The 22,341-nt window shown below is 41.3% G+C and overlaps 1 protein-coding gene across 17 annotated transcripts in view; it reads left to right on the top strand.

The window, feature by feature from the left end:
- Nucleotides 1–22,207, top strand: part of CLASP1 (cytoplasmic linker associated protein 1) — a 153,681-nt gene extending 131,474 nt beyond the window's left edge. For 11 of the 17 annotated variants that reach the window (XM_085228444.1, XM_085228452.1, XM_085228451.1 and 8 more), the window contains 7 exons: nucleotides 1,117–1,267; nucleotides 2,004–2,250; nucleotides 3,035–3,228; nucleotides 4,338–4,466; nucleotides 13,832–14,038; nucleotides 16,345–16,461; nucleotides 18,210–22,207. In XM_085228444.1, coding sequence (XP_085084570.1) covers nucleotides 1,117–1,267; nucleotides 2,004–2,250; nucleotides 3,035–3,228; nucleotides 4,338–4,466; nucleotides 13,832–14,038; nucleotides 16,345–16,461; nucleotides 18,210–18,296 — 1,132 coding nt within the window. In that variant the 3' untranslated portion in view covers nucleotides 18,297–22,207. The remainder of the gene's footprint in view (nucleotides 1–1,116; nucleotides 1,268–2,003; nucleotides 2,251–3,034; nucleotides 3,229–4,337; nucleotides 4,467–13,831; nucleotides 14,039–16,344; nucleotides 16,462–18,209) is intronic. The other 6 variants (XM_085228443.1, XM_085228457.1, XM_085228455.1 and 3 more) reach the window with 1 other exon arrangement.
- Nucleotides 22,208–22,341: the final 134 nt, after the last annotated feature.

The following is a 22,341-nucleotide window of genomic DNA, read 5'->3' as shown; positions in this document are numbered from 1 at the left end:
TTTTGTAGGAAAGCAACACAACTCTTTGTTCAGCCATCTTCCTTCAAGGCCATCCTGTCATCCTTCACAAATTGTTAAGAAATAGAAATTGATAATTGAAGGGAGCTGCTTCTTATCATTTATTGACTAACAACTTGATGTAAATATCTTAAATTCTTTTGCATTTTTTCTTCTGGCTCTGCTAAGATCTGAGGCTCCCCCAGAGAAATTTCTCTCAGTTACTGAGTCTTTTTAAATCTGTCTTGGAAAACTGTCATGCAAACTCAACTTCCGTCTAGATAGGGCAAAATCTTGCCAATGCTGTCTTTTAATTTCCTTGAAGCATTCAGGACCTTCTTGTCCTAGCCATGTCTTTTTATCTTTTTTTTTTTTTCTCTCTCTATCATCTATCTGCCTTTGCCTGCTGGTCATTTTTCTCATGGTACTTAATTTTGGATAACTCCTTGGCTTTATACTTCTGAAGAATTTCTGAAAAACAGACTGACTGCAAGAAAGCATTTGATTTGAGTGAGAGAATTCTCAAATTAAGGCTCATTACTGAAATGCATCTTTTTTTTTTTCAAGGCTTCTTGCAAGTGGTTTTGTTTTTACTGCTCTATAAATGAAAACTGGAATATGATAGACTAAGCTTTATGTCAAGATACATTTTCATTTCTGTTTAAATCTACTGCATTTCAATTCATTGACAGAATATATTTTATGTATTATGGAGCTTAAATTTTGTTGATTTCACATCCACTAGCTGTCAGAACCCTTTGAGTTCTCATAGTAATTATTTTTCTTTTGTATGAACACCATTACCGTTACAGGGGCAGGATATTTTGTTGATAGAAGCTATCACATTCACTGCTTTGGAATGTTATAAACAGTGGACCTGATTTCTCCTCAATTGCAGCAATATAGTACCACTTCATTCAGTTGAGCTCCTCCTCTCAGACTGGGATAAGTCTAGGAGGCTCAGACCTGAAGTCTACTTTGAATTCCATTCATGTTTCGTTAAAAGTCTCTGTTAGAAACGATACACCAAGTCATCTGTTTCCAACTTGACATATATTTGTTAAGTCAAAAGTTGACTCCAATTTTGTGTGTAACGTTTCATATACATTTCGTCTTTAGTATGCTGGATTATGACACGGAGAACCTAAATTCTGATGAAATCTACAGCTCTCTTCGTGGAGTCACAGAAGCAATTGAGAAGTTTAGTTTCCGTAGCCAAGAGGACCTGAATGAACCAATCAAACGTGATGGGAAGAAAGACTGTGACATGGTAAGTGTCTGGTTTGATTAATACTTGGAGATGTGTGAAATTTTTATTGTTTTCAAGCCTGGCTTTGGAATGTTAACTAGTGTACAAAATCCAGTTGCTCTTGGTAACTGGATTTTTCCTGTAACTGTTTTATTCTCAATTGTTCCTAACACTTCACCATTTGAACCTCTCACTACAAGAAAGACACTGAGGTCCTAGAGGTTGTTGTGACATGTGAGATGCCATTTGTTTTAATTAAGTAAGTGAAATTCAAAATCTATGAATTAAGCAGCATTTTTGCTTCCTGTATGGACAAACAAGTGTAGGTTATAGTAGACTGTTAATCTCAAAAGCTAGAATTCTTGGTGATCTCATGTTTTTCTTTGGGACTCCTCTGTTGTCTGTTTCACTTTAGCGTTCTAAGCATCATTTGTGAGATTTTGTGAGAATGATGTTGCTTTTCTTTCCTTTCTTCTGCTTATTAGCAGATTGGCCCTGTTCCTTGTTTGATTTTTTTCCTAGCCTGTGCAGTTTTAGAAGTATTTTGGTTTAGAAATGTTAGCATAGCTTTTTGCCCTGTGATCATGAGATACTTTTGTTACCTAAATTAGGGAAAGAGGTGGTAGTCTAAGTATTATGTGTACATAAGGAATTCTACACAAAATTAATGGGTGTGATCCTGTTTGTGAGTGAACTCAAATTCTGTGGAAGTTGTAGCCTTTTATTGGTCTTATGCCTTTTCTGTATTGATCTCCAGGTGTCTCGAGATGGTGGCCTTGCAGTACCTACCAGTGATGTCCGAGGAGGCAGTGATACTGTAGAAGGAGGAAGGATGGCTCTAGATAACAAAACCTCCCTACTTAACACACAGCCACCCCGCGCCTTTTCAGGGCCACGTGCTCGAGAGTATAACCCCTATCCTTATTCTGACACAATTAACACTTACGACAAGACTGCCCTCAAGGAAGCAGTTTTTGATGATGACATGGATCAGCTTCGGGATGGTTTGTATTAGCAAACCTTTTAAAATTGTTGTCACCTTATTCTGTTCCTAATATATTTGTATATGTGCAGTACTGAGATACATGCCTGTCCACGTATATGTTGTGTATTACTTTGCAAATGACTCAAGGCTTGGCATGAAACATCTTCTGTTCTGATGTGTGACAGCAGAACTTCATTTATGGATATGGAGAAAAGGCTCTACTGCAATTTTAATTTTTTTTGTTATTGTTCTCTTGCTTTCTCCTTTAGAGTTTTCCTCAAACTAGTCTCTTAAAGTCTAAATTAAGTGTATCTTCAAGGAACATTTATTTAGGGACGTTCTACTCTAAAACCCAAATGACTCATTAGCTTGTTATTGAGTGTTTCACTTCATTTAAACGATGCTGCACCCCTTAGTTTATTCCTTTGCATTATATTGATGACTCATAGTACTTTGATCTAAAGGTTACGCATGTGATTGCTGGTTTTGGGTGTGTGTCTGGGACAAACTGGCGATTCTCCTCTTGTAGAAGTAATTATTGGAATTGGATAAAATCCAATCGTCATCTCTTCTTTATTTTTTAGAAGCCATGTGCAGATTCATGAGCAGTATTAAGAACTTAGGTGAAATTAGGGTTATTCAGGTCCTCTTTCCCTCTTGACAGAGTCCACTTGGGATTTGATGCCTTTTTGGTAGTGGTCTTATTTTTTCTCCATGCACTTCATTTTATGGAAGGTTTGTAATATGGACATATTTGACCTTTTCCCCCATTTCCCCAAGTGACTTGCTTCCATTTGTCCTAGAAGTACCCATTGACCATTCAGATTTGGTGGCTGATCTTCTGAAAGAGCTCTCTAATCACAATGAGCGGGTGGAGGAGCGGAAAGGAGCTCTCCTGGAACTGCTGAAAATTACAAGGGAGGATAATCTTGGAGTTTGGGAGGAACATTTCAAAACCATTCTGCTCTTGCTCCTGGAAACACTTGGAGACAAAGATGTGAGATGCAGATTTTTCTTAACTCTCCTGTAGCATTGCTTTATTTAGGGTGATAGGTTTTGCAAATTAATTCATCTGAAATTTGTTACATTTGTTCGGCATCTCATCAGTGATGCTGCACTACTTGTTTTCTTTTTTTCTGTTAAGGTTATTGATTCTGCTTTCATTATTAGTGTACTCCTTGACAAATTTCAAGGTTCTTTGTAGTGTCTGTTCTCCACTCCCTTCTGAGTGTTTAGTAACAATTAGGAAATTGAACTAGAATCAGAAATAAAGTTATTTTCTAAGGCAGTGTATATGGCTGATATTTTCTCACAATCATTTTTCTTACTATCAACGTGAGTTTTGGTAGTGCTACATGTTTAATCATAGCATCATCACGTATGTATGAAGATCTGGTGATTTTAAGTATAAGTTTGCTAATCTGAGTTTTGCAGGTGGATAACAAAGGGCATAATTTGAAGGCTGAATATAGAATTAAGTATTCCTCTACTGAAATGATAGATCTATTTGGAATGGCAACTAGCCAAAAGCTTAATGTAACAGTTGTGTAAGTAAAGCAGGTGTTATAAATCCCTTCTCCTAAGGATCTTTTGATGTATAAAGGATTAACACGTAGGTCAGTAGTGACTACAAAAATTGACTGCTCTTGAAAGTTATTTCCAGAGGAGCTGCAGTAAATCAATGCTGCCCCTGTAATAGTACATGAGAAACAGCTTTTGCATGAATGGAGCCCAATCTGATATCTGCAGAGCTAAGCAGAAGGGGAAGAGCAAATCAGATACAATCTGAATGTCTTTATATTTTCGTGTAATGCAGTTATGCTGTTTTGGTTATGAATTTATACTTAATTGCCAGAAGAGTATGGAATTTAGAAATGTAGAATCATTCCAATTCTGTCAGTGGGAACAATCATTTTTATATAAATGTTTCTGCAACAGAAAGCAAGCAGACCAATTCTTGTTTTCAGCTATTGATCACACTGCTTGATCCACTGGAGCTGGTGGAGCTACATAAGATTTCTCTTGCTTAGAGAGCCATGAGAATTTGCTTAAAATGCAATTTTGATAAGAAATTACTTTTTCTAACATCAATTTCTCTTGACACAGCATTCAATACGAGCCTTGGCACTGCGAGTCCTTAGAGAAATTCTACGGAATCAGCCAGCAAGGTTCAAAAACTACGCAGAGTTGACCATCATGAAGACACTGGAAGCACACAAGGATTCCCACAAGGAGGTGAGAGAGCCTTTTGGCACTGGGAAAATAATATTGAAGAAATGTAAGGTTTAACAAACAAGCATGCTGACCCATCTTGACAGTAGAAAAGAACAATATGAAGTCACCTGAATACTGAAGATGTATACTTGCTGAAGCAAGAAGAAAAATGTTGAGACCAACAGACTCATTTTTAGTGTATTTGGAACTATCTGGAGTTGTAGGCCACTATTTATTGGTTTTCCAGGGCTTGGCTGGTTGTTCTGGGAGAGGTAGGAGGGTGCATTTTTCTTAAGTTAGTGGAGATCATTAAGGGCACTGTGGTCCCTCGATCTGCACAGGGAAGGTTGGGAAATATATTGAAGAACACAAAGGCTGTACTCAAGCAGAGCTGTGTGAAAATTATGAACTTGAGCCACAATTGAAAATTTGAACTGTGGAATAACAGCTGAAAATGGACAAAGAAGGCATGCTGCTAAAAAGAAGCTGAGGCAGTGAGGAGGAAGCCAAGGGAATGGTGAACTTCATTTTCCTATTGCGAGAGAACTCATGCAAAATTAAAAGTATTCTGGACTAAAAAATACAGGGACATGATGGTTACATTGGAAGTAGATCAAAGTACATTAAAGGTCAGTCTTTGCAAATTGGCTTCCAAGATAGTTCTTCTTTTCTATCTTCTATGCATTGCAAGTTTGAACCAAACCCTGAAAAACAGCATGTGAATTTGTCTGTTTCTGCAGTGGTTTAGTTACCAAGCTCCTTCCTTTGAAACTTAAAGCTCTTCATCTTCCCTGCAAAAGGCTTGCCCTAAACTAGCAATACTAGGTATCTCTGTCTGTTTTTGGCCACGGAAAAGATCATTGTATAGATCAGGCTGCTTCCAGAGTATTGCATAACTGATACAAAGCTGCATTAGCTGTGCATAGCAAAACTGTACTGTTTAAAAATCAAAACAAAACCAAATACACCCCCTAGGGAAGAAGGAACCTAACAGGCTGGATATCCCTTAAATACAAAAGCAGAAAACGTTTAATCCGTTAGTGAACGAAGACTGCCACAATCTGCCTATCCTCCTCAATTTAGAGCTTTTGCACTCCTGTCATTCTCAGTTCAGAGTAATAAGAAGCAGTTGTAAATTGATTTCCTGATAAAGTAGTCAGACAAAACATTGTGTTCTGAAGGAGTGCCTTTTATTGGCAAGTTTTCCTGGTTACATACTTCTCATCTCACCTTGACTCAGTGCCCTTTTTTTTTCCCCACAAAATCTTCCGAACTTGCAGCACCTTTCAGATGGTCTCTGATGTTTTTAATGCCCTTCAGAGCTCTCTGTCCTTGTATGACTGACAGTTTTTACTGAAATTAGGTGTAATGTGACATTTCATATCTCTGTACTCCCCCACATGATGTTCTTCATGTTTGTAGCATGGACAGGTTTTGTTTAGGATTTACATGTGAGATGCCTTCTGAGGAAGAGCAGAGAAGGATCGGGTTTTGTAACAAAGTAAAATTCAAGCCAGGAATGAAGAGTCATGAGTTCTGGCACTTCTTTATAGAAGAGTAAGTGTGAGCTGTATTGCTCTCAGCAAGTAGCCGTTGTTCTGCACGTAGCATTCCTTTGATTTTTTTTTTTCCAGTGGTTTTTGCATAGCACTGTTATCATTAAAAAAGATCACATTTACAACTGCTCCAGTGAGACCTTTGGGTTATGGCTGTCGTAGCAGGACACTGCAGGTGTAGTTCCATTTTTCTGTCCCTAAGCAATTGTTTGTACAGCTGTATTAAGTGTTGGTACTGGTGGTGTAATAGGAGTGAACAGCCTGAAGAATGGGTGTTTGGTGTTACCTGGCATGTGCTGATATTTAAAACAAAAACAAAAACAAAAAACACTCTAGAATCAACCCAAGTACATAATACTTGTGTCCCACCCTCTTTATCCATGGAGTTTGAGGATGTTGCCATTGCAACATAGTATTTTTCAGTCTATGTATGTGTATTTTCTCATCCTTGTTTAAATGGGGCTCTCAGAACAAAATGCAACTCATGAAAGCTGGCAACTCTCTGTCAGTTTCAGGACATCAGCATTCATGAAGTTAAGAAAATTTTCTCAGTCTTCTCTTGTGTGTCTACATGAACATACAGCTGTGAAAATGCTGTAGGTGTTCTTTACCTGTAGCTGGGATTTGTTGATTCCATTAAGTCTTTAAAAAAAAAAAACAAAAAAAAAACACACAACTGAGTCCAATCTCATAGCCCTGGGCCAGAATGTCACAGATTCCCATCCAGCAGAGGCCCTCCAGCTCCCACTCACTGCTGAATTTGCAGCACTGCTATCTCCTGGGATTGTGGAGGAGCTGCCCTTTGACTTGATCCCACTCAATGAGAGACTAAGTCTAAGAGAGACTTGGTGGTCTGTCTTACAGTTTTTTTTCACTGAAACTGAGTAATATTAAGAGCAGTGGATATACTCTCCTTAGACTACATAAGATAAAATCTTTCTTCATACTGTAAAAACTATTTGGAGGAAAGCTGCTATATAGTAGAGTTAGGAAAGTGCTAATTCCTGAGCAACGTAATGCCCTGACAGGACATCTCACTAGGGTTTGTTTCTGCCTTTGTATCAGAAAACAAAACTGGTTTGTGGTTTGAGATCATTTCAGACAGGCTGCGTGAATCAGCAGAAAATTACTGTTTGGAGAGATCTGTACCTACTTCACTTTTGCTTACCTGAGTTTCCCCTTCAGCACAGGAACTGTTAATTGCCTGTATGTTATTGCTGCCGTTTTCTGTAATGTTTGGGCTAATGGGCAATCAGCGTAAAATGACCAAGCAAAGAGAGAGGAGTTTGAAAAGGAGCACAGTGCAGGGCCATTAACCTCAGATGGCTCCAAGAAGTCATTGCACTTTGAAAATGAGTAAGAAAGTTAATTTGTCTTCACAAATGCAATATTACTTCTGTTCAGCATGGCTGTCTTCACTTCCAGAACCCAACAGGCACCTAGGGAACTGCTTTAGCTGGGGGGTTTGAACATAAATGATCTCCATAGGACCCTTTCAGCCCTTACAATTCTGTGAAATACCATGTCTTCCTCCATTTGAGTGCCAGTATCTAGCTAAAAGAGTGTCTGAAACAAAAGGGGCTGTGATTTTATTACAGCTGGAAGCATCACTGTTATGTTAGCATGGTTGGATGTGTTTGGATGCCTGAATGTGCTTTGCCAAATCAAGCTGAAGCCTTTCAGTGGTTGAATCTTTGCTATAGCAAGAACTCTTCTGTTGTTGAAGGCAAAGTGTAGCATCAATGAAGCAGCACAACTAAGGGACACCAGAGAAGAAAATTTGGTATGAGGAGTGGATGCTGAAAGTTGTCGTGTGGGTGCAAATAAAGGAGATCAGCAAAGCACTGACCTCAGTGCAGGTCCAAAATTAACATAACCCTGGGCTACAGACTAGGAGACTCTGAGTTGAGATTCATGTTTAGTTTGCACTTCTTAATGCTAGCCTCTTTTTACGCTGTTTGTTGTATAATAGTCTGTTCAAATCTGTTAATTAAATGGGATGATGTGAAGAGTCAAGCCTGCTTCAGTCAGAACTGTAAATATTTATGGGAGTTGACATGTAAATGCCTTTCACTTACCTTTAGAGCATTAGAATGTAATTGAAGTTGTGGATGGTATTAAATCTTGTTGATTTTTATCACTCTTTGTTTGGAGTTACTTGGAAGAGAGCTGTCTTTCTGTTGCCAATTGGTTAGTATTAACTCATTTGTTCCAGTGTACTTACTCACCCATAACTAAGGAGAGATGCTGTGTGCTGACCCAGTACCATTGATATGACATTGCTTCAGATTCATAGCAGCAAAATGAGTCTAAGTTCTTATTCTTCACTATAGTAAAATAGAAATAGTTATCTTGTGAAACTGTTAAGGAACATCTTCACCATTGATAATCATTGGACAGCTCTTTCTTTGCTTTGTTTCTGCTGCTCTGTTTTTCTCTGTAGCAAAGCCTGTAGACCTAGCTGATTGGTACTTTCTCTGTTTAAGGAAAAGACTTTGAGCCATGTATGAGGTACCTAAGTTTGGTCTTTTACTATCCAGGAAATCCACAGGCATAATTGGGATGTAACACTCCTTGTTGTAATGATCTAAAGGAAGGTGAAAAGAGCAAATCACGGCTATCCATTAACTTTAATTGTTACTAGCTTGAGGTCCTTTTAGACTGACCCTTGACATTTATAAGATTATTTGCAAATGTCCTCCAATGATGATACACTCTGTATCGTTTTCTGTAAAACATAGCCTACTAGAGAAAAATGTTAAGTGATCAGTCTTTAAGGTTAGTTAACTCGTAGCCCATGCTGGAAGCTGCTGAGCACTGTATTTGGCAGTTGATGTTTTATTGTATATATTTCTGTGCTTCCTCTATTTCCCAACACATGAAATATTTAGCACCCAGGAGAAGCAATCTAATCTACTTCACCTCCTCTGAATCCCTTAATTTTTTTCATCTGCTTAGTGCTCCCCATTGCTGAGTCCGCTTCCTGCTTTGAAACTCAGTGCTTAATTGTTTGTTCCTGTCTGGATCAGACTGTATATCCTTCAGGGATGGGAGTTTGCCTGGCTAGGCAGTGGTAAGCCTCCATTCCCTCCAACTCAGATTGTGCAGGCTTTAAGTAACCACCTTTAAATACCAAAAGTTGGTTCTAAAAACAAAGTTTTGTGCCTTGTAAGCCAAAAAAGCAAAACCTTGTTTTTCTGCTCTTCTTCTGGTGCTTTACTTGTTTCACAGTGGAGTAAAAAGCCTCTTAAGGTTTTTGAGTGTTTTTTCTTTTTCTCTTAAAAACAACAACAAAAACATATGCTCCTTAATTCTCTGTGTTTTATAGAGGTGGTGCAGCTAGTATTTGTACTCCAGTTTGCAGTGTAATATGTACTCCCATACAACTCTCATCTAGGTATATGGGTACTGCTCTACTCAGATCTCAACGTGTTACACTGATGCCCTGCACAGCCTATAAAGTGGGCATGTTATTCTTTCAATGAGCCCACTAGGAAACGCAGCGTATGTTATGCCAGCAGAAGTGAGACTCGATCTAGTCTCTAGTGTGTAGAGCAAAAGGTAAGCCTTTGGAAAGGAGAAAAACCTGCTTCTTTAAGGCAAAGTGCTATCGTTTAGATCTGCATTCCTGGTCTACCTGCCTTGTGTTGAATGGCATCAAACTATCCAGTTCCAGACATGGCTTTAAGCTTTTACTAGAGGTAAAGTCATGTTTGTGACATACCTTACACACAGCTTAGTGTCAGTATTTTTAAAGCACTGCAGGCTCTCCCTGGTCTTACAGATCTTGCGTCATAGGCACCCTTTTGAACTTGTTTCTTCCAGCTGTTATCATTTGAACACTCTACTAGTTTTCTTTTGTGTTTTTGAAATAATTGAACATAATTGCATTATGTTCAAAAACTCTGCTTCATATCCTACTTTAAACAATGACTAGCAAGCATGCAATGATTCTTCATCAAAGACTTCCTCCCTATCACAGAATCACAGAATGGCCAGGGTTGGAAGGGACCTCAAGGATCATGAATCTCCAACCCCCTGGCCCAAGCTGAAAGTTCTGTCTGCTGACCTTTAATGGCTCTTCAGTGACCTTATATATTTTTTAATCTATTATCTGCATCCTTCTATGACAGTGAGCTCCTCAGTCTGAACATGTAGTGAGCAGCACTGTTTTTTCTTCACATTTAAAGAGTGTGCATTTTATGGATATAGTTACTGTGGTGTCTGCTGGTAGCTTGAACCTAATGGAGCCATTCCTATTGCTTCCCAGTGTCTTATCTTCCAATCTTCCCCCCAGAGATGGGAGGAAGAGCAGTTGTTTGATGTTTGCTCATTTCTTCCACTCTTTATTAAGTTTATTTCACTCTGGTCAGATAAAACCCTGATTTAAAAAGATATTTGACTTTTTATATTGTATGTTATGTATAATTTGCAAGACGTGGTTGTTGTGCCTCACAGCAAAATATCTTCACTAAACTCAGCTATAATTGCGTACCCTCGATGCCAAACAACCTGGCAGTTCATAGCTTTTGATAACGCGTTTCTCTCTCTGCAGAAATGTTGCTGCCTTTCTTTGGCATTACTGGGAATGCAACTCTGGCAGTGCTGTGCAAGTATTCAGAGACAAGCTTTCCCTCACGGGTTGCACAGTTGATCCGGATGGCTAAATGCTTTATTCTGTCAAAGCCAGAATCAAAGACCTTCTGGGCAGGGCTGCTATTTGCATTGCAGAGTGGTGGCGTTTTGGCTTTCTATGTCAGTGGAGATGAAGGAGGGAAGAGCTTGTCCTCTGGGTTCTCTCACAGCTGGTACTGCCCTGCACCTTCATCTGTGCCCTGTTTCCTGCTGTTCCTTTGCAAGGCAGCTAGTTACCTGCAGAGCCTCTGAATCAAGCAAGCATGTAAGCACACGCTTGAGTCCCATTGACGTCAGTAAGACTCAAGCATGTTATTAAAGCCAAATACACGCTTAAGGGGGATGCTGAAGTGTGGCTTGGATGCAGATGCTGTCTGCCAGATGTGCTCTTGAAAGACTTGGAAATGTCTCTGGTGTTGTCACGTTTACAAGCTAGTATCAGCAGGAAGCCTTCTGGACATGAGTAATTTGCCCTTCTGTATTCAAAGGATGCGCACTGCATGGAGAAGTGATGTGAAATACCCAACTGCTGTGCAAATACAGCCAGATGCGTGCTAGAAATGGCCAGCTTTGCTGAAAGAAGGGCTTGTGAAGGTGCAAGACTTCTTATGTCTGTACAGTTTTTCTTGCTTACCCTATGATGTGCAAAATACATGTGACCTTCTTTGCACTTTGACTCCTGGCTCTTTTTGTGAAGAATTGCAGCTGTATTTCAAGCCTTGGTGCTTGGAAATAGTAATAAGCTTTTAAAACAAAGGTTTTTGTCTCATGCACTCTCCTCATAACTGTGCAAGTAGTTGTAGAGATCTATCTCAATTACTCACTGAGATTTTTACCTAATCCAAATTTACGGAAGTATCTTAGATAAAGTCCATCTGTAAGTACATACAAGATGCTATTACTTATAAAAGACCATGAGGATCTGAAAAAGGGGAAAAAAAAAAAAAGGGGGGGGGGATTCAGTAATTTGTGATAATGCGTATAATGTATGTCCAAACTTTCCTTTTACAAAAAGGATTTGGAGTTGCTAAAAAGCCAAATTCCAAGTGGCCAGTGTCTAGTCAGTTACAGAGTTTTTATTAAATACATATATGTATGTTTATCTAGCTAAAATGACTTGCCCATGAATGTTGTTGGGCTGATTATGAGGTATTCATACCCTCTGTAATTGCACTGTGTTATTTGTAGAGAGCTTGATGTCAGCAGTATTTCAGTGCTAGAAGAGACATCATCAAAAACTGCAGTGCCAAGAAGTGAATTTCTTTAAAAAACAAAACAAAACAAAAAAAAAAACCTCCTTACGTTCCACAGAGACCTTTTGAGAGCCTCTGACTGCAGCCATTCCAGCAATTCACTGCCACAGTACCAGTCCTTGGCATTAGGTTTCCTTGAGTACTTGGATATTTCTCTCTTCCCCTCCCTCTCAAAAAATAGCACTTCCTCCTAAGCTAGCTAGCATGGAAAAATGTTAACTTTCATGCTTCTCATGTGTGAAATTGAAAAAGGAATTAGCAAAGAAATATGTGGAAGAGCTAAACAAGCATTCTGTTCTGCTTGGTTACTCATTCACAGATCTTGCAGGATGAAATCTTTTGAACGCTGACCACATTGTGGATTGCCATTTTTGGAATGTGTTTTAACACTGTTTAATTGCTGAGAAAGGCCTGAGATAGATGAGTATGCGGACAACTTCAGCAATCAGAGTCTCACATTGGCTCCTGCCTGTGCCTTGCCAAAATACAATGTTTGTACCACGTGAAATATCTAAAATCACTTTTATTGTTGGATGTTTCACAGGTGCACAAGTAACCTTCGGCCATTCCTGTTTCAGGGAAGCAGCTGTCAACATGAGTGGAGGATCAGTGACTGTGTTGTAGCCATGATGAGTTAAAGCTATGGGTGAAGCAGGTTTTGTAGACAGGGATAATCTCTTTTGTTAAATCAGTAGTCTATCTGAGCTGGTCCCTCTTCATTGCTTCTATCTTAAAATCAATTAGTCCTTTCTGGAAAATGTTTTGTAGTCCAGGCAGAGAGAGATTCTTGTCCTAGTGAGGACTGGGATAAACTCCTGCTACATACATTATCCACATTAGTTCCTTTCCAAAGTTCATCTTTTGGGGCTTTGATAGAGCTGTATCTGTTTATGGGTTGCCTGAATCGAAGAGAAACCTCCAAGTTTGATTCCATTTTGTGTGGAAGAAGGGATTGAGGAGAATTCAGTAGTCATGGCTTCAGTCTAAGTGATTGACCTGTGGCTTCACTTGTTTTGTTGTCTTTTCTTTTTTTTTCTTATTGTCTGGGACACATCTTCCTTGAGTTTGTTGCCTAGCAATTAGCACATACACTTGAAGAAAGAAAACCTTTCCATCCTGTGTTTTTTTTTTTTTAATCCAATTACTGCAGAATGTAAAATAAACTCTCATAGGAGAAGAAAATCAGGTCCTTCCTCTTTCCTCTAGCTGTCCTATCCACTGGGGAAAAGTGTGAAATATGTGGGTTTGCTTTTCCTCGGGTGAAGAGTAGTACTGAGTTTAGGACCTCCTGTGTGTCTGCTTTACAGTGTGAAGTAGCTATAAAAGGTGGGTGATGCCACTGTTTCCACTTGTTCTTCCTCTCATGTTTTATAGTGTTCCAGCACTGCCTTCATGTATTAAATATGCTCAGAGCACTGTTGCCTGGTTATAGATTATCCTGAATCTTGCTTGGCTCTCCATAGCCTGGATTTGAGCACAGCAGTGCTTAGCTGGGACTTGGCAGGACACACGTGTGCAGGCATGGGCACTCAAGCATTCAGCAAGGCAGATACATATTAAAAAGCACAACGTCACTCATTGTAGTATTAAGCAATTGTATTTCATATTAAGTTTAAGGTGATGGGTTTATGTTCCCTGACAGTGGCTAGAGTGCTGTTCTAGCAGGGCAGCAGTGCCTGTCTTTCTTGGTGGCGGATGACTCTCAAACTTTGACATGGTTACTTCAGGCAGGAGGAACTGTGTACCACTGTCTGACTGGAACAAACTTGTCTCTGGAGGTGAAGAGCTTGAATTCTTCTACTTGATCTCCTCTCAGATGAGCCTCTTGCTGTTTTATTAATAAACATCCCCAAGTATTTCCTGGCATTCATTCCTAGTATGTGCAGGTGTTTTTGGCTGTGCAGCCTCATTAACGTAAGGTTTTGCTCTGCTTTCCTTTCAGGTCGTCAGAGCTGCTGAGGAAGCTGCTTCTACCCTGGCAAGCTCCATCCACCCTGAGCAATGCATCAAGGTGCTTTGCCCCATCATTCAGACTGCAGATTATCCAATTAATTTAGCTGCCATCAAGATGCAGACAAAGGTCATTGAGAGGATTTCCAAGGAATCATTGCATCAACTCCTTCCTGATATTATTCCTGGATTGTTACAGGTATAGAACCTCACATCACAAATGGTCATTGAGCACAAATGAACACTGAGATGTTCTGCACTTTGAGTGTACTTTGCGCATGAATTTGAAGCACAGCAGGCCAGATAGGAAGGACTATTTTCTTTCTGAAATCAAGACTGAACTGCTCAGTCTTCATTCAGTCTCTGTCATAACTCTGGGTGGGGAGCTGTGTTTTTGCCAGCACTAAGACTTGATCTTACATTGTGAATTTATCTTTCAATGCTGGCTGTAGAGGGGCTGTATTCAGTCCCCTTGCACAGACAGCTGGCAGGACTAAACTTTTGGAGTGAGACAAAGCATGATGAAAATAACAAAGGAGAGAACTATTGTGTTTACTGGGGGGGATTGTGGCAAGAACAAATTGGTCCTTGTGGAAGGGTTCATACCTGTAGGTGAGTAAAACTTCAGTGGAGAATTATGATAAAGAAGCCTCCTTTTTGTGAGCGTAAAGAGCAGAAGGACAAGAGCAAAGTCAGGATTTTCCTCGATGCATCCTAGTGTTTGTCCCAGCTTTGTCACGTAAGCTCTTGCAATTCTTTTCTTAAACTCTGGGAATCAGGCAATTCTGTATTGATGTGAACTTTTGTTCTAAGAAGTTTTTAGCCATCGTTGTTGGTGACAACAATCTAGACAAGGGAGCTTCAATGCAATGGAAGTGCTTGGGAACATCATGCCTTTAAAAACACAAAAAGATATATTTGCTTTATTAAATGGCTTCCATGTCATTGTAATTTTTCACCTTTGGGCTGCCAGTGTTATTTCCTTGAGTTAGGAACTCATAATGATCAAAGATATATACTCCTCATATTTAGAAAGTATGTGGAGATACGCACTGTGGCTGTTTATCTTGGTGAGGGAACAGCAGTGGTGTAAAGGCAAGGTGTGTCCAACAGTGCTCATGTGAATACAAGTGTGCAGCTCAGCAGCCCACAGCAGGATGCCCATGGCCCATGTGAACAGATAGAGATCTCAGTATGTAAAACTGCCTTGGCTGTCCTTCTGCTGAGCACCTGGGTTTGGGTGCACATTGCAGTACAGAGCTCTTAGAGGGGTTTGGTGGGGAGTGCTTGCAGTGCTTGTAGGTTCCTCAGTTTCAGTTGTCGTTCTTTTGGGTCCCACCCTGCAGGGGGAGCAGCCCATAGGCATCTCCTACTGGTGAGAGGCAAAGCCCAACCTGGCAGGCCCTTGTAGTCCTGGAGATGGGTATAGCTGTCATGGTGATCTGAGGCTGGCAGAGTCACAGCACTCCTGCTCCTTTCACAAAGACATGCCCTAGCCACATACCAGGCTGCTGTGGGATGAGGCACTGTCCACATCTCCTGTTGAAGCAGGCCCTGATCATTTAGAGAAAGAAATGCACCGTTAATGGAGGAGAGCAAGAAGAGGCCTGGCTGTGTTAGCGGTGGTTAGACTGCCTGGTGAGGATAAAGATGGGACACTGATATGCCTGCAGTAGAAGCTTTGCTGTGTTGTAGAAAATGAGGCATTCCAACCCATAGCTGGTGTGCTGACAAAGATAGTTTTTGTGTGTGACTCTGACCTTTAACTTCACAGCTGTCTCCAGACCAACTCCTGCTCTTTGGGATTTAGTGCTCTTTGAGTTTGCAGGCTGTAATGTCAGACTGCATTTTGGCCTTGCAGCTAGAACATCAGCCCTGCTAGTGGGCAGCCCCAGCCCTGCAGCATCACTCCTCATGGCTCCTGGCAGAGGAATGATCCATAATGATGATGACTTCTGCAATTTTGAATGCTTGAGTACAGTTATTCTATCCAAATGCCTATTTGGACAGAACATCTATTCACCAAACAATGTTTTGTGTTTCATACTCTAAATGATATAACCATTAGGCCATTTTGCTGAAAATTGTCTGTCTTTTGCTCACCTATTTCCTTAGGTGGTTGGGTTTGGGTCAGGAAAGACTTATCTATGGGCACACTCAGAGCACTGTGTCCAAGATGTCCTGATAATCACATATGGCATAAGGTTATTTGAACTGGACATAGGAATGTGCATAACTGATAGAATCCGCCTGATTGGGAACTATTCTTCCTTGATGACATAAAACCTAAGACATTAATAACATAAATTAATAGCCTAATATGAGGACATTACAGAAAGGATATTATATGGTATAAATAGAGTGTGCTGGATGGTTGTATTCTCTTTGAGCATTCATATTGCAAGAGCCTTTCTATTAATCTGGTAGCCTAAACAACTCTTCAGTGTATTGATTGGTAAGGATGTTGGTGCGTGCTGTTTGTGACCATTTTTTCTTGTTTCCTAGGGTTATGATAATACAGAGAGCAGTGTCCGTAAAGCTAGTGTATTTTGTCTGGTGGCAATTTATTCAGTAATTGGTGAAGAACTGAAACCTCATCTCGCACAACTCACAGGAAGCAAGGTATGGGAGTATAATACCTTTGGTATTATGACAACAGCCAATGCATTCATGATAGCTCTGGGTCAGATTCCCTGTACTGTGTTAAATCCTAATGTGTTAAACTAACTGATCCTGCCAACACCACTAGAGCAACAGATCTTGTCCAGCAATATGAGCATTTCAGACCCTGCAGAGCAATTTTTGAAGAGGATTCAGGGATTGGTTTCTTGATGCATTTGATCCTGTGCAACTGCAAGCTGCTACTGAGCTGGTCGTTCCCATGACAGTCATGCTTTCCTTAGCTCTTCTGCATTGCATCATTAGGTGAAAATGCAGTCAGCTGTATCAGCTGGCTTCACTGGTTTAAAAAAAAACAAATCTGGAATATTAAATTAGTTTGTAGCTCACTCTATGGCTTGACAGTTAATCTAATGCGAAGAGTGGTGAGAATGCATGGTTGGGATGGGTGGCAGAGCAAGACTGTTCCTTTCGGCAGCAGGTCATAATTAGGGCTGGTAGAAAAGCAGGTGGAGCTTTACTCCTAATAGCATTGCAGATGTGTCCTTTTCTCCCTGGGACACCAGCAAATTTGAAAGACTTTTCAAACACTTTTCTACCCGTGCTTATGTTAGAAGTAAAACTCGAATTCTGATCTGATGCTGTAGATGAAATCAGTCTTCAGTTCAGCTCTGTCCTTCAGACAAGAGCTGGCATTCAGGAAGCTGTCACAAGGCTTCTCCCAATTGAAGTCATAATACCCGAGATGTCTTTACCATTTTAACATAATTCTGCGTTGTTGTCTCTGAATGTGAAAAGCTACTTTGTTCAGAGGGCTTCATCTGGATGTTTTGAACCAGTGGCTTCTTTTATGGGTAGGAAGCGTGGTTTAGGCTGAAGCAGAATCTGAGATTTAAGACACTTGGACTTTATTTCTGAATTGTGTCCTTAAGTTACTTTCACTTCACATTTGCTCTGGAAAAAGAGCTATGGATGCTGAGACTTACCTCATTTATGTTTAGGCGGTTGGGAGATTCCTGTATAAAATGTTGTAGAGGCTTTATAATCCCAGTATCCTAGGTGCCATGGACATACTCCACCACATAACTAACTGTAAACATGTGAGTAATTCTTCCGAGTTTATGCAGGCTGCCTACGTGTTTAAAGTTAAATAAATGCATGAGTCATTACAGGATCTGGGCCTAAGGTGGTAAGGCAGAATAAGAAAACAACCCCTTGCAAAGGAAGTGCGTTGTCATAACAGCTGCAGTTTCACTAGAGGAACCAAGTCGTGAAGATACTTAAATATCATTAAAAATGAATGTTCTGCAAAGAACAAAGCCCATCTCGCCTCTCTTCTCCAAGCATAGTGAGTTCAGGGTGTTTCCTAGGAGGGACCACAGCTCTTGGATTACTGCAGTGTGAGTGAATTCTGTACCTGTCTGCAGCCCCACTGACCTCTGTGGGAATCCTGCTCACCTAGAGCAATCTGCAGGGCTGAGGGCTGTGAACTGATGACTGCTGAAGTGAAACACAAATGTGTTTTTTATATACAATTTAAATACTATTAAATTAAAACTCAGTGGGACCAGGCTTCCTCTCCTGGTTTTGCATGTTCTGAAATGCACTCAGCTTTGCTTCTGTTTTCCTCAGAGAGCCTGGTGCTAACTTGCTCTAACAGTGCTCATTGAACATGTAGTTAAAGCTCGCAGTCAGTTTTTGTCCATCTGTTTTTCCTGGCATCTTCTCCTGATATTTGTTGTTTCTTTCAGATGAAGCTACTAAACTTGTACATAAAGAGGGCCCAAACTACCAACAGCAACAGCAGCTCCTCTTCAGATGTTTCAACGCACAGTTAATGGAGATATGTGGACATATGTGTAGACTTAGAAGCAATCAACGGTGCCTCTCAGAGACCTTTCTGCTACTCTTCACTGGCGCACTTCATCAGCTAAAGGAGGCCATGCAGATATTTATTGCAATCAGTATTCTAGTCCCTTAAAGCTTTCATGTAAAAACCTTACTGGTATTGAATGTAAAGGAAGCAAGGTCTGTGTTGCAGTCTTCATTAAAAGTGAACAACAGAAAGCCATACTTAAACATATTGTATAGCCTGCTGAAATCTTGGAAATATGTTTAGGTTAGCATTCCAAAAGAGTCAAAAAACCTGGACACGCGTAAAAGTTAAACAAATCTTGGTTTAGTTCATACCCAGTTTTGGTTTCTGTGCGCTAGTTACTGCTCTTTCCCTGTGGCCGCAGCCTTTCTGGCTAGGATCTCCTCTTACAAGTCCTGTGGTCCTGTTTTGTACTTCCTATCGCAGCTTGCCTAATGTGCAGGGTTCTCCATGAGGAGATCTTTGCTGATGTGGCTGTGGTTCCAGCCTCTAATGCTTTAATACTGAGATATCAAGTGAGTAATGAAAAAGTAGGTTCTTTTTAAATATCTGAGTTTTTTGTATATAGTTCTTCTGACAGACCTCTGATGGCTGATCTCTCTAACTGCTCTCCAGCCAGCTGTGCTTTGTAGAGCAACTGGGCTCTCACTACCTTCGTTGACTGTGTAAATATTTCCCCTCTCCCAACCCATTTGGCTCTTTCATGTGCTCGAGACTCTTCAGGTTACTTGTTACTCCCCAAAGGGAACCTCAGATGCTGTTCTGAGACTGGTGCCTGCGTTCGGACACGAGCTCAGTGGGTGTTGGATTGGGCTTGGGTGCATCCTTGGGTGGACAGTCAGAGCTGGCAAGGCTGTATTGCAGTGCTGCTTTGTGAGGCTGGCTGTGTTTTTCCTGAAGTCTGTAGTGTCAAAGGACTGATCTGCCACTTTGACCGGGACCTTTTGATGTTGGTGGTAAATGCTTTGTCCACACAAATCCAGTGTGCTTTGGGCAGACTGTTCATCCAAGAGGACAGAAAGGGAATCTGAAGCTGGACAAAACAACCCTGTGGAAGCTAAGGGTTGGCTGGGATAGTGCTGCTCACCTGCTGCTGTTCCTGTCTTGTGCCCGAAGAGCCTGCAGTGCTGTCTTCTGCCTTTAGAAGCCTCCTTCTTCCCAGCCAGCCCCACGCACAACCCTGCTGGGTGCTTTGCATTTTGGAAGGATGTGCTAGACTGTGACACAGACCAGGTAAGAGCCAAACCAGCAGCAGCAGGTACCCCACAGCACCGTCCTGCTCCAACTTCTGTTGGCAGTGGCTGAGTTCCTGCTGCCTGTGACTGGGGAGAGCAGGAGGATGCTTGTGCTGCGTTTGGCCCTAGGCTGGATCCTGGCTGACAGACAGGCCCACCCCAACCTGCCATGGATGAGAACTGGGTTTTTTTCCCCCAGTGACAGTGATTGCAGGAGGGTGATGGACCTGCAATGTGTGTTCCCTGGCTGCTCTCAGTGCCTTGGTCTCTCTGCAGCCCCCTTCATTTCCCCTTTGAGGAGCTGAAGGGACACCTTGGTAGCAGACTCAGTGGCAGCATGTGAGCATTGCCGGAACTGCAGCAGGAGAGCACAGCAAGGAGGATAAAGCCTTGCGGCCCTCCCTCCTCCATCAGTTTGTGCTCCTGTAGCTCAGCCCCAGCCATGAGGAGCTGTGCTGGGAGGTGCTGATTGGTGCAGCTCCAGAAGGGCTGAGGTTTGTGGGGGGGGCTTTTCCAGCCTCTCAGCTGGCTGCCGTGGGAGCGGAGGTGACCTGCTCCTGAGGTCATCAGGATGAGTCCAGGCTTGGGCTGGCTGCAGGGCTGATCCCTCATACTCCCTGGTGCTGTGGAGGGAGGGGAGCCCTGTGGTCTGGTAGTGGGATTCCTCCAGGCCCTCTCTGCTGGCTCAGAAGAGCCGTCCTTGCTTGGGAGAGGATTGGCTGCTCCATGTTTGGTGTCTCCCTGTCCGTGGACCATTCCTTTTCAACACCTTTCAGTATGCTTGTTAGAGTTTTGTGGGTTTTTTTTTTTAATTTTTTGAATGATTCAAATTATTTTAGTTTAATGTGAATTTATTTTCCCTTTTGAGGAAACGTTCAGCCAACTCGTTGGCAGCAGTTAGCTGTCTTGTTTGAATTTTAGTAGTGGGTTTGGGGGTTTTTTCCTTTTTTTTTTTTCCTTCAATTTTTACTCTAACTGCTTACTATTTATGCCTCTCTTTCTCCCCATCTCAATTCACCATCTTCTGTTCCAGTCCTGGGGTTCAGCAGTCAGCATAGCTGACTACATGGCGCTTAGTTCCTCCCAGCTGTGATGGAGCTTTTTGGGTTTTTTGTTTGTTTTGTTCTTTGAATGGCACACTGTAGCAAACCTCCGGGAATTGAATTCCTTCTCAAATGATTTTGTCTTTTATAAAATCCTGTTAGTATGCACTGAGAGTGAACGCACTGTAATGTCCCTGAACTGACCCTGGCGCCTGTGCTGACACTAAAGGATTTAACAGCTCGTCCTATGGAAATAGGTGTGAAATCTGCCATGCTCTGTGGCTGCAGAGGTGAGCGCCTGTTTCTCAGATACCATTGGCACACTTGGGGCTGCAAAATAGTAGAACCAGGCCTTACTTTCGTAATCAGATTCCGTTCTGTTTGTCAACAGATGCTCATTGTGTTCCTTTCTTTCATTACGTGAGTCAGTCGAGGACTGTTCATCCTTTGAGTACTCTAGAAGTATGTTATACCTGTATACAGTAGGGGGCATTCTGCTTAGGTATTTATAAAACATTGCGTATAATGTACATAGTAGGGTCGTTTAGTATGTTGAACATGATCTTTTTTTTTCCTTTGAAGTACTCAAAGGGCTAGCTCTGAATGTCACCTCTCTGATCTCCAGCATTCTGACTTCAAACAGCTGTACAATCGTTTTGTTCTCTCTTCAGCAAGCATAAAGGTCTCTCTGGCTACAGACCGCAGTGTCCACGCATGTTTGCAGAGAACGATCTGCATGCGGGCAGTGCCTCACCGCACCGGTGAAGCTTGTGTTCACCCTCTCCCAGCAGTAGCCATCTACTGCAGCTGCCTTTTTTTCCTTGCTGCCCATTATGCAGGGCTTCAACTTTTCATACTTTAAAAAAAAAAAAAAAAAAAGTGTATGTTTTTTTTTTTTTTCTTGCCCACCATGCTTTAAGTCTGAATGGGAGAGAACTCTCAGCAGACAGCGGCTCCTGGCTGCAAGATTGCAGAAATATCTCAGATGCGGATGTGTTTTTCTGCCATTGGCTGCGCCGGTGCTCCGTGGGCATGGGCGAATATGGATCCATCTGCCCCCTGGTCTGCGTACCGTAGTTCTCATGTAGTGCAGAATTATCGAGGCATGTGGCTTTCTTAAGGTACACTATGTGTGCTTGCCTGGATTACAATACGAGACTGTCTTTTTTTATCGCTTACTACTAGCTTTCCAATAACCTCTATAAGTAACCTAACTCACATCTTTGTCATCCGAACCTTTTCTCCCCACCCCTTTATTTATCAAGCATAATATTACATGCTAAGGGACAGGAAAATAGACCTTTGTAGAATACAGCAGAACAATGTTGCTAACAATGTTTGAAATGGGAATTAAAACCTCTCTAAAAACGCCAGCCTTGAGAAATGACTTTGTTGGCACCGTGTTCATGCGCATGTATTTTTTTCTGTTTTTTCTGCTTTTGTCATGTTTCATCCATATCTGTATTTATATCTTGTTTGTTTCACTTTTGAGTGTATCATGGCAATTGTACAGATGTTTTTTGTTAACATTTACGTGATAGAATTTGCTAAAAAAAAAAATAAAATAAAATAAAACCTTTTGAGTTTGCCCTAGAGCAAGTGGAACCTGGGTTTGTTTGCAGGGGAAGAGCATTAATGGAGGCGCGTTGTCCAGCACATCTCCCATTCCAGCAGTCTTTGCTTGTAAAAGATTTGCTCTCTGTGAACCTTTTGCTTCTCAAGGATTCGC

The sequence above is a fragment of the Meleagris gallopavo genome, chromosome 7 (genome assembly GCF_905368555.1).
Source record: "Meleagris gallopavo chromosome 7, MGAL_WU_HG_1.1, whole genome shotgun sequence".
Lineage (NCBI taxonomy): Eukaryota > Metazoa > Chordata > Aves > Galliformes > Phasianidae > Meleagris > Meleagris gallopavo.
Note: the sequence above shows the minus strand (reverse complement) of the source record. Positions and strands in the feature narration are given on the sequence as shown.